The sequence below is a fragment of the Lithobates pipiens genome, unplaced genomic scaffold, assembly GCF_037356315.1.
Source record: "Lithobates pipiens isolate NorthernLeopardFrog02 unplaced genomic scaffold, aLitPip1_a1.2 Scaffold_18, whole genome shotgun sequence".
Classification (NCBI taxonomy): Eukaryota; Metazoa; Chordata; class Amphibia; order Anura; family Ranidae; genus Lithobates; species Lithobates pipiens.
Window position 1 is genome coordinate 328,053,739 of NW_027507758.1, and position 12,230 is coordinate 328,065,968.

A 12,230-nucleotide genomic window follows, 5' to 3' on the forward strand; every position below is an offset into this window, starting at 1 on the left:
GCAGGAGGTGTCAAACTCCATTTCATGGTGGGCCGCATTGGCACTGTGGTTGCCCTCAAAGGGCCAGTTGCATCTGTAAGTCTATATGAATGTATCTACTCTTTATCATATCAATTACCTCTGCATTTGGTTATTATTAAAACTTTGACTCCGTGCAGACCGACACGGAGCCCACTCGCACTCCTGTAGCAGATGATGCAAGTCTGAAAAGGAGGGTCACACACTGTATCATCCTACAAGAAACTAAATTTAAAGTGTTACTAAACCCAGGACCCTGCATTCACTTTTTTCTGGTCGTACACAGAACTGCAATTATTTTTAGTAAACACAAACTGCTAAATACCTTTTCTCATTAGCAGTATATACTGTATCATTCTTGTGAATTCTATCTGTGTCCAACCCAGTACCGGTTAGAGCTTCTAGGAGGAGTTTTCATTCTCCTCTGACTGTCCTATGAGGCTACATGACCCCTGATCCCCTGGACAGTGCTGATTGGCCTTGTGCTGAGCAAGTGCATAGTGACTCCTAGGTTGTTCTATCAACAGATGGATTGGGGACACAATGTGGCACAGTGAGTGTAACGATCATGCTTTACTGTATAGATAGACTGATTTTACTGTTGTGGTTTTAGTAACACTTTAAAGTGCATTTCCAGACAAATTTGTTTGTCTCTAAATGTTTGTAACCGTGTCTGAAACATTAAAGTATAACTAAATGCAAAACTTGGAGAGGGATTAGAACACCTGTCAGTTTTTTTTCATTGCTTTCTGTGCAAGGGGCATTGCTAGGTCTACAAAAGATCTAGGGCTAGAGCCCATAGCGAAGTAAAGAAAGTCATATGCTTGTGTGTGTGTGTGTGTGTGTATATATATATATGTATGTGTGTGTGTATGTGTGTGTGTATGTGTGTGTGTATATATATATATTTTTTTTTTTAACCACTTCGCGCCCGCTCTATAGCCAAAAGACGGCTACAGAGTGGACGCTAACCGCCGGGAGGCCATCCCTGGACGTCCTCCTGTTTACTTCCCTAATGCGTGCCGCCGTGCATCGGGGAAGTCCTGTGTTGGCCGTGTCCCTCGGACACAGACAATTGCAGATCGTGCTAAATGGCCAATCACAGCGGCCATTTAGCACTTGATTGGCCTGTCCAATGAGAGGTGATCTCATATGTAAACATATGAGATCATCTCTCATCGCCTGCTCCCCTCCTCACACAGAGACAGCGTGTGAGGAGGGAGAGCTTCCGTGCTGCAGCGTCAGTGTCAGTGAGTACACACACATACACACATGCCCACCTGTCCCCGGTGCCACCTGTCCCCAGTGTCGGGGGTCGGTGCCACCTGTCCCCAGTGTCGGGGGTCGGTGCCACCTGTCCCCAGTGTCGGGGGTCGGTGCCACCTGTCCCCAGTGTCGGGGGTCGGTGCCACCTGTCCCCAGTGTCGGGGGTCGGTGCCACCTGTCCCCAGTGTCGGGGGTCGGTGCCACCTGTCCCCAGTGTCGGGGGTCGGTGCCACCTGTCCCCAGTGTCGGGGGTCGGTGCCACCTGTCCCCAGTGTCGGGGGTCGGTGCCACCTGTCCCCAGTGTCAGGGGTCATTGTCCTGGTGCTTCAGGGCATTTTGGGTCTCTCTAAGTGGTCAGGCTGTGGAAAAAGTCCCACACGTGGTATTGTAATACTCAGGAAGAGTAGCAGAATTTATTTTGGGGAGTCATTGGTGGTATACACATGCCATGTGAGAGAAATAACCTATTACAATGACAATTTTGTGGTAAAAAAAATAAACAAAAAGAATCTTCATTTTGCGAAGAATTGTGGGAAAAAATGACAACACCAAAAACCTCACTATGCTTCTTACTAAATACCTTGGAATGTCTACTTTCCAAAAGGGGGTCATTTGAGGGTTATTTTTACTTTCCTGGCTTGTTCGAGTCACAAGAAATGAGATTGGCCACCAGTACATCAGATGTGATCAATTTTTTATGATTCGCACCACAGCTTGTAGACTCTCTAACTTTCACAAAGACCAAATAATATCCACTAATTTGGGTTATTTTTACCAAAGATATGTAGCAGTATAAATTGTGGCCAAAATATATTAATAAAAATTTATAATTTGCATAATTTTAGAAACAAAGAAAAATTTGTTATTTTTTGTTTTTGTATTTTTCTTTCAAAAATTTCGGTCTTTTTTTTTCATTTATAGTGCAAAAAATAAAAAACTTAGAGGTGATCAAATACCACCAAAAGAAAGCTCTATTTGTGGGGAAAAAGGACAAAAAAATTATTTGGGTACAGTGTTACATGACTGAGTAATTGTTGTTCAAAGTGTGAGAGCACCAAAAGCTGAAAATTGGTCTGGGCAGGAGGGGTGTTTAAGTGCCCAGTAGGCAAGTGGTTAAACATTGTTCCAGCCCTCCCCCGCCCCTCTCATGGTCTCCACTTACCTGCCACCTCTCCAGCTCAGGAGCTTGTGCGGGAAAGTTCCTCTTGGCTCTATGATATGGGCGGAGCAAGGGGGAGAGCGCAGACTCGGTGAGAGTGCTGCGGCTGTGCGGGACAGCACTGTGTCAAGCAGCCCGCGACACTCCTGGTAGGGCAGGCCCTGGATTTAGGGCTATAGCCCCATTAGCCACCCCTAACAACGGCAATGGTCTGTGCCCATGTTGGGGAGATTCACCTTCTCTATATACATCCGGTTTACAGTTCTAATTGAAAGCAAAAGTAAAGTTCAAAATGTTGTGTTGTCTCCAGAAAAGTAATAGAAGGAACATCTTCCAATGGGGACACTAGCTCTGGTGACCAGGGAGTCCCCAAAGAATTCCCTTTTTAATTTGCAGGGATTTCATTTAGCTTCCTGTTTGGCTATGGGGCAGAAAGTGATGGGAAATTTCAGACAAAGATGGAAAAAAAAATCATATGGTTAAACCTCCCTTACTCTATCCAAAATTGAAGAAAAATGGTTTTGCCTATAATTCTACTTTAAAAGCTGTGTTTTATTGCTTAGAATAACAGCACTCCTTCCATAAAATAGAATTAAGTATTTTATTAATGATTAATCACTAGCCCTTGTTACACACGCAGTTGTAGAATGTAGTGCTACTACACATTTGGAGCATTGAGCTAGAAATTGTGATTTTATAGCTACTAAATACTGCTGTTTCCAATGTAATCAATCAGTAGCAAGTTAACTAACTGCAGGCTGATTTTATGGATCATGATTGCAAAAATTAAAGCCAAAACAAAACATGATTACAGTAAACAGAAATACTTCTGTGTTTAGTTAAGACCTAGGATCAGCAAGTCTGTTTTTAAAGAAGGTGATAGGTTTTTGTTGCCTATGTGATAAATGTTACCAGTATTGTTAAATGCCATCTTGGAGGACACATCTATGACACATCTATGAAAAAATATATCTTTGTAGCAAAATCTGTTTAGTGATGATATACTGGTTTGCTTTAACAGGTTCATCCAAATGAACTGACAAATGGAGTTATAAATGCTGGTTTTTTGCTTCTTTTTAAAGACCTCATCAAACTTTTTGCTTGTTATAATGATGGCATTATTAATTTATTGGGTGAGTATATGTCTAGTTTCTTTTGGGGGTTGTTCTGGGGTGTGTGGTGTGTTTTTTTTAATTTTTTTTTTATTTTATTTTTTTAATTTATATTAATGTCATAAAAATTGGCATGAACCCTATATATATATATATATATATATATATATATATATATATATATATATATATATATATATATATATATATATATATATATATATATATATATATATATATATATATATATATATATATATATATATATTTAGCAAATTGCCTGCTTTTTTCCTGGGATTGTCGGGCTGTTCGATTACTATGGTAGTAGGTCTGGATAGTGACTTTCAGGACACGGTCAACAGCAGCAATTCTAATTGTTTTCTTCTATACTCCTATTAGATCATTTAACTTGACTGCACAGTGCACTTTTTCTATATCTTATTTAACCGCTATTGCTTTTGTTAGTAAGTTGGATAAACTACTACTGTACCTAAATGTGTGTGTTTTTTTTTTTTTTTTTTTTTTTGTTTTTTTTTTCCCTATGCTAGAGAAATTTTTTGAAATGAAGAAAAGTCAGTGTAAAGATGCTCTAGAAATTTATAAGCGATTTCTGACGAGAATGACAAGGGTTTCAGAATTCATGAAAGTTGCTGAGGTAAGGTTTTTAAACACTAGTCATAAACTTTCTGTTGAAACCTAATGACAGTTCTATTATCGAGTGTTTTTGAAAACTGACATTTTTATTGAATTTCCAATTTTTAACAAAGATACAGAAAAACAACAAGGTACAGTAAATGAGGAAAGGTAGTCACAAGCTACATTACTTAGTATGGCGTGTTGCATATAACGAATGGACCGCCTATATTTCTATTCAATGGCATGGTCGTACAGTCCTGGCTCTAGAGATCCATGGGTTTTGTAACAAAAACATAATAAACGACAATACATCAACCTAGACAATACACCACTACCTATGCTCATTTAAAGCGGGATTCAAGTCCTGCGTTATACCACTGGCCTAATTAATCATTCATGTGACTTATGTTAAGGTGAAAGGGGAGATGGAGGAGACGTGGGAAAGGTAGATGAAGACATGTAGAATCGTGTATACAGACTTAAGACCGGAGGAAATTTACAGAATGGGTAGAGAGAGAGTAGGAGAATGAAGGACGGACGCCCGACCACGTGCCCCCGCGACCCCCCGAAGAAAGGGAAATCATTTTTTTAAAAAAAAGGGGTGGTCCCCCCCCCAAGATCAGCTGGGATTGGGGGCCTCCATCCTATCCCATATCTTATGTTTGTCGAGAGCGTTATTTAGGGAGGCTGTACTCCTCCTATTTTAAACGCCACCTTAACTTGTCAGCAACATAAGATACTTGACCTGCTGTTGCTTACACGCATTTTGTGGACTAATTAATCAGTGCTAGTATATTTCTCCTGTAAATCCTACTTTAGGGTCCCATGCACACCACAGTGCAATGCAAGTCATGCATTTTGTGAGTTGCAAATCCATTTGAATGCATCTTGGCACAAAAAATGGTGCTGCCAATTTTTTAAGCCACAGTACACAGAGACCTTTTAAATTGTGTTGCACACTGTATATGTGTGGTGGAATGCAAGTGAAAATAGAGTGCTCTGCCATAGATCACATTGTGGTGCAAAATAATTATAATGGTGTGTATGAACAGTGTTCTTACGTCATGCAATTGATATATGAACATGACCAGCAAAGTGAAAGATCTAGATCCTGTTTTTGATTTGTGTTGGGTACACCTATTAAGAATGATGATGGACCTCTGCAGAAAGAACACAAAAGGTCACCCTCTGCAACTTCTGATAGTGGTTAGGGTTTTCTTCTCAAGCTGTAGCTGCTTCAAAGAGAAAACAAACTGTAGGTGTGTGTTTTGATCCGCATGACCGACGTTTAGCTGATTAAACCTTCAATTGGGCTTTAAAAGTTGTAAAAGGGGCATAACTATAAATCTTGGGACCTCCTAGCAAAATTGTGATGGGGTCCTCTGGCTAACTGTCAACTGTGACAACACTCTGTCACTAATCTCAACATGAAGTATGCTTCAATCAAGGACAGTCAACTGGAGAGCTGTCTTTTCTAGTCAGTACTAGGGATGGGCCGAGCACCCCCCTGGTCTGGTTCGCACCAGAACATGCGATCAGGCAAAAAGTTTAAGCGAACATCCAAACCCTATTAAAGTCTATTAGACACGAACATGAAAAAACAAGTGCTAATTTTAAATGCTTATATGCAAGTTATTGCCGTAAAAAGTGTATGGGAACCCAGGTACTGTCCCAGGGGACATGTATCAATGCAAAAGTTTTTAAAACCATTTTTTTTTTTTTTCAGGAGCAGTGCTTTCATTAATGCTTAAAGTGAAACAATAAAAATGAAATGTTTAAATATCTTTCCGGGGTGTGGGGGGGCTCCCTTTAGTCTGCCTGTAAAGTGGCGCATGTGTGCAATGTCTAGAACAGTGACGCAGCAAAATTATATTTCTAAAGGAAAAAATGTCATTTAAATTTGCTTGTGGCTGCTATGTTACATAGTTGGGTTGAATGAAGACACCAGTCCATCCAGTTCAACCTGCGTGAGTGTCTACAATTGTCCCTATCCCTGTACATTGCACACTCACATTGGTCTCTACCCTCCAAGGAGCCCACAATCCATTCATATTTTAGGGCCAATTTTGGACAGAAGCCAATTAACCTTCCTGCATGCCTTGTGGGAGGAAACTGGAGTACCCAGAGGAAACCCGCACAGGGAGAACATGCAAAATCTAGGCAGGTAGTGTCATGGTTGGGTATGTATGCATGTAAAACCCGCCCCCAGTCCATAATGGGCCCTTTTGGTCTGGCATACATTTTATGGGGAGCTCCATGCCAAAATGAAAAAAAAAATTGGCATTCCTTTTGGCTTATCGTGGCTCTCACAGCAGATCACGCTGTGATTGGCCAAAGCAATCCTCAGCCGTCAATGCAATCTAGCGGTGCATTTTGGGGTGCTTGAATTTGCCTGCAAATGCCCCATATGTTTGGTTTGTTTGTGATCAAATTGGACTCAAACATTAGGACCATCCTTAGTCAGTGCTCTACTAGGGAACAGTTTTGAATAGATGTTATAGTTGTAATGGCAATGCTAATAACGATAATTATATCGGCTGTCTTAAGCCCTATACACACTATCAGAATTTTCTGTGATTTTTTTTTTTCGATTTTTTTTTTTTTTTTTTTTTTTTTTTTTTCCTTCAGATTTACCAAAACCATATAATGAGTTAAAACCTTAGTTTCAATTTGGATGCAATCAGACAGGCCCTTGCACTACATGTTTTTTGGTACATCTGAAGACAAAAATCAGCAGAAAATCGGATAGTGTGTATGGGGCTTTACAAGTCTTTTAGCAGAGGATTTTTGACTGTATTGGGTACATAGGGTTATTTTCAGTCTTTAGCAACTAATACGACCAAGCAAATGTTTCTCGCTGCCCAGAGGGGGGGTCTGTGACTGGGGAGTTAGGAGATGGGGGGGCTGAGAGGAAGAGAACCCTAGGGTCTGACGCTAGCCCCTTTTTATAATAGGAACTGCACAGTTCAATTTACTTGAACTCTGTTTTACTATACAGCGCAGTATCTGTTTGTAGTGTTAGACTTTTCTGCATTCACAAATATATGAATATATCCACTTATTTTATTGTAGCAAGTTGGCATTGACAAAGGAGACATTCCTGACCTTACACAGGTAAGCACTTTATTTTAAAACATTGACTGTAAAATATACAAAATTAATTTTAATTATTTATACATGTATTGACCATCTCATTCAAATATAAACATGGTTAATTTTTCACAATGGTAATTTTTTCAGTTCTGTTGATGTGCATTCTAATAATATATGTTGGTAATTTACTGTCTGATACTGCTAGTTATGGGCAAATATAATTTACTGATGTGTACATGCCACCTTGTAGCAGCATGGAAGGCTTATTCACGCCTATGCATTTTTCACCTTCTGATGTGTTTTTCCATTGAAATAAATGGGAAATTTGCAAAAGTGCTGGTTAAGAAGTTGCAATGCTTTTTGTAGGAATCTCAACATGTGTCATTAATGCACATCTGTTGACATGCATCATTACATGCTTTGATGCACATTGCCAGGCATCATATTGCATCCATGCGCATTTTTTTGATGCACTTCTGCTTTTTTTTTTTCAAAGAGAAATGTAGAAGTGTAAAAAGGGCTGGAGTCTTAACAGAGTTCATCTAGTGCCAAATAGGAAAGTGTTATAACCATATTCTTAGATAATATCTATGGGTCCATTGACATTAGATTACAATTGAATAGTTGATTTGATCTGCCTGAAAATATTTTTTATTGCAACCTGTTACTTACCGTATATACTCGAGTATAGGCCGACCCGAATATAAGCCGAGGCCCCCAATTTACCCCCAAAAAAACTGGCAAACTTATTGACTCGTGTATAAGCCGAGGGTGAGACATGCCTGTCCATCCCTGTGTGTGTGTCCGTCCATCCCTGTGTGTCCGTCCGTCCCTGTGTGTCCGTCCATCCATCCCTGTGTGTGTCCATCCATCCATCCATCCCTGTGTGTGTGTGTCTCCATCCATCCATCCATCCATCCCTGTGTGTGTGTGTCTCCATCCATCCATCCATCCATCCCTGTGTGTGTGTGTCTCCATCCATCCATCCATCCATCCCTGTGTGTGTGTGTCTCCATCCATCCATCCATCCATCCCTGTGTGTGTGTGTCTCCATCCATCCATCCATCCCTGTGTGTGTGTGTATCCATCCATCCATCCGTGTGTGTGTGTGTATCCATCCATCCATCCGTGTGTGTGTGTGTGTGTGTGTGTGTGTGTGTGTGTGTCCAGCCTACCTGTGTCCCGAGCCTTTGTCCCGAGCCTCCGTCCCGTGTCGTGCCTTGCCTTCGTCCCGTCCCGTCCCGTCCCGTGCCGTGCCTTGCCTTGCCTCCGTCCCGTGCCCTCTTCGTCGGCGGCCATTGTAAAATTCAAAAGCCGCGCCTCCTCCTTCGCCTGTGATAGGCGGAACACTGAATTTCCCAGCAGCCTGTGTTCCGCCTATCACAGACGTCGTATCATCCTCGTCCGTAGTACGAGGATGATACGACGTCCGTGATAGGCGGAGCCGGAGGCGCGGCTTTTGAATCAGAATGGCCGCTGTCTGTCTGCTCGACATGCTGATCGAGCGGGCAGACAGCGATGACTCGAGTATAAGCCGAGGGGGGCACTTTCAGCCTCAAAAAAGAGGCTGAAAATCTCGGCTTATACTCGAGTATATACGGTACACACGCATACATACCCGCAAAGTAAAAGCATACTTTCGTTTGCGGCTGTCTGAAAAGTAGACAAGAATTAAACAATTAGACAAACTAAGCTGCAATATTAATTGTTTCTTTTCTTTAAGGATGGTACCATCGATGAACCGGTAACTTTTTTTACTTGTGTAATACTTTGCCAACATCTCTTCATGCTAAATCTCTATTCCCTATTGAGATCATGGCTTATTTTTTTTTCTGGAAAAGCATATACTCTCCTAATAGTTGCTATGTATTATTACAATTCAACAAATGCTGTATAAAGACAAAAGATGAGATCTGGTTGAAAATGGATGCTGTGGTTTGCTTACAATCATTACACTTTGCACTGTTAGTATTTCCAAAATATTCTTGATTTAAAGGAGAACTCCATGCATTGGTTTGGGTGTAAATGTCAGAGTTGTTTATTTTCTTTGCTCATAGAGTTCCACCTTTTTGAATCTACTGGGCTTGGTACTTTTAGAGCTCATCCTGCCTATACAGAGTTGGCAGAAGAAATTGTTCCTGGTGACCTAAAAAAAAATTATCTGATAAAAGAATGCAGAGGGATAACTTGGGGAAAAAAAAGGTGCTAATCTTCATGGACAGCTAAGATATGTGATGATTACATCTTTTTTGTTTACTTTCCACCCAAAAGCCCAAGGTGGACTTCTCCTTTTTAAGAAACGGCTTGTTTTATGTCTTGCTTGACAAGCTAGGACCTTAATTTCCCTGGCAGGCTATGGATCTTTTCCCAAGCACTTGTTCTATTTCACGGTTTCTGTGTGGCTTTTCAGCAGAGGGAGACAAATCCTTGTGTGCCTTATTGTTTTAGTAAATTTGAAGTATTCATATCAGTTGGCTAGAAGCATGTATTTGCATTGTCCATTGTTAAGATCCGTTTTTTGATTCACAGGCTCCCAGCAGCCTCATGGAAACTCTGGAGCAACATTTAAATACACTGGAAGGAAAGAAAGGCAGCAGGTCAGTACCATATAAGGATTTGTAAATAAGTGGTATACCGTATTTGTTAGTATTTTGGCAATAGCTAAATCCACTTCAGGAACATAGATTTTGATTTTATAAGCAGTGTCAAATTGCTAAATAGGCAAAGCAGGCACTGGCTCCATGCCGTTTTAAAGGTCCCGCAACAGTGGATCAAAATATTGGTTTGATCTTGAAAGAAAATTGCAATGAAAAACTGCTTACAGAAGAAGAAAAATGAATCCACTAAAAAATTTAACATCAATATTGAATGCTATGGACTAAGACTGGGATGCCAATAAAGTTAATGTGCCTGTAAAGGCAGGTGTCCCAATACTTTGGTAATATAGTGTGTGTGTGTGTGTGTGTGTGTGTGTATCTACTCTGATCTGCAAAAGGCAATTCAAGAATTGTAGAGTTGGGGGTGGAGAAGCAGTAGTGCATTGATCATCCGAATGGATGTGCGGGGGGGGGGGGGGGGGGTGCATGTTAGCAGAAGTCTGATCATTAGTGAACAGGCAGGCTGCTCTCCTGGGACAGACAGAAAACTGATCACACTGTGATGTATGCGTTTCTATATATAGTGCGGGCAGTTTGAAAGAAGAAAGCAGGGGAACTGACAAACACCAGGTATTTCACACAAGGAAGCAATGCAAAGAACAGGATACTTTTTAACGTGTGTGTGTGTGTGTGTGTGTGTGTGTGTGTGTGTGTGTGTATATATATATATATACATACACAGTGCCTTGCGAAAGTATTCGGCCCCCTTGAACTTTTCAACCTTTTGTCACATTTCAGACTTCAAACCTAAAGATATACCGTAACATTTTAATTTTTTGTGAAGAATCACCAACAAGTGGGACACAATTGTGAAGTGGAACGAAATCTATTGGATATTTTAAAGTTTTTTAGCAAATAAAAAACTGAAAAGTGGTGCGTGCAAAATTATTCGGCCCCTTTACTTTCAGTGCAGCAAACTCACTCCAGACTCACTTCAGCGAGGATCTCTGAATGATCCAATGTTGTCCTAAATGACTGATGGTGATAAATAGAATCCACCTGTGTGTAATCAAGTCTCTGTATAAATGCACCTGCTCTGTGATAGTCTCAGGGTTCTGTTGAAAGCGCAGAGAGCATCATGAAGACCAAGGAACACACCAGGCAGGTCCGTAATACTGTTGTGGAGAAGTTTAAAGCTGGATTTGGATACAAAAAGATTTCACAAGCTTTAAACATCCCAAGGAGCACTGTGCAAGCGATCGTTTTGAAATGGAAGGAGTATCAGACCACTGCAAATCTACCAAGACCTGGCCGTCCCTCTAAACTTTCATCTCAGACAAGGAGAAGACTGATCAGAGATGCAGCCAAGAGGCCCATGATCACTCTGGATGAACTGCAGAGAACTACAGCTGAGGTGGGAGAGTCTGTCCATAGGACAACAATCAGTCGCACACTGCACAAATCTGGCCTTTATGGAAGAGTGGCAAGAAGAAAGCCATTTCTCAAAGATATCCATAAAAAGTCTCGTCTAAAGTTTGCCACAAGCCACCTGGGAGACACACCAAACATGTGGAAGAAGGTGCTCTGGTCAGATGAAACCAAAATCAAACTTTTTGCCCACAATGCAAAACGATATGTTTGGCGTAAAAGCAACACAGCTCATCACCTTCAACACACCATCCCCACTGTCAAACATGGTGGTGGCAGCATCATGGTTTGGGCCTGCTTTTCTTCAGCAGGGACAAGGAAGATGGTTAAAATTGAGGAGAAGATGGATGCAGCCAAATACAGGACCATTCTGGATGAAAACCTGTTGGAGTCGGCAAAAGACCTGAAACTGGGACGGAGATTTATCTTCCAACAAGACAATGATCCCAAACATACAGCAAAATCTACAAAGGAATGGTTCACAAATAAACTTATCCAGGTGTTAGAATGGCCAAGTCAAAGTCCAGACCTGAATCCAATCGAGAATCTGTGGAAAGAGCTGAAAACTGCTGTTCACAAACGCTCTCCATCCAACCTCACCGAGCTCTAGCTGTTTTGCAAGGAAGAATGGGCAAGAATTTCAGTGTCTCGATGTGCAAAACTGATAGACATACCCCAAGTGACTTGCAGCTGTAATCGCAGCAAAAGGTGGCTCTACAAAGTATTAACGCAAGGGGGCCGAATAATTTTGCACACCCCACTTTTCATTTTTTTATTAGTTAAAAAAGTTTCAAAAATCCAATAGATTTCGTTCCACTTCACAATTGTGTCCCACTTGTTGGTGATTCTTCACAAAAAATAAAAATTTTATATCTTTATGTTTGAAGCCTGAAATGTGGCAAAAGGTTGAAAAGTTCAAGG

General features: G+C 41.0%; 1 protein-coding gene across 2 annotated transcripts in view; it reads left to right on the forward strand.

The window, feature by feature from the left end:
- Positions 1-12,230, forward strand: part of SNAP91 (synaptosome associated protein 91) — a 176,062-nt gene that overhangs the window by 90,037 nt on the left and 73,795 nt on the right. The window contains exons 6-10 of one of the 2 annotated variants that reach the window (XM_077487319.1): positions 3,465-3,576; positions 4,104-4,210; positions 7,264-7,305; positions 9,008-9,028; positions 9,814-9,881. In XM_077487319.1, coding sequence (XP_077343445.1) covers positions 3,465-3,576; positions 4,104-4,210; positions 7,264-7,305; positions 9,008-9,028; positions 9,814-9,881 — 350 coding nt within the window. Of the gene's footprint in view, positions 1-3,464; positions 3,577-4,103; positions 4,211-7,263; positions 7,306-9,007; positions 9,029-9,813; positions 9,922-12,230 lie in introns of those variants that run through there. The other variant, XM_077487318.1, reaches the window with a different exon arrangement.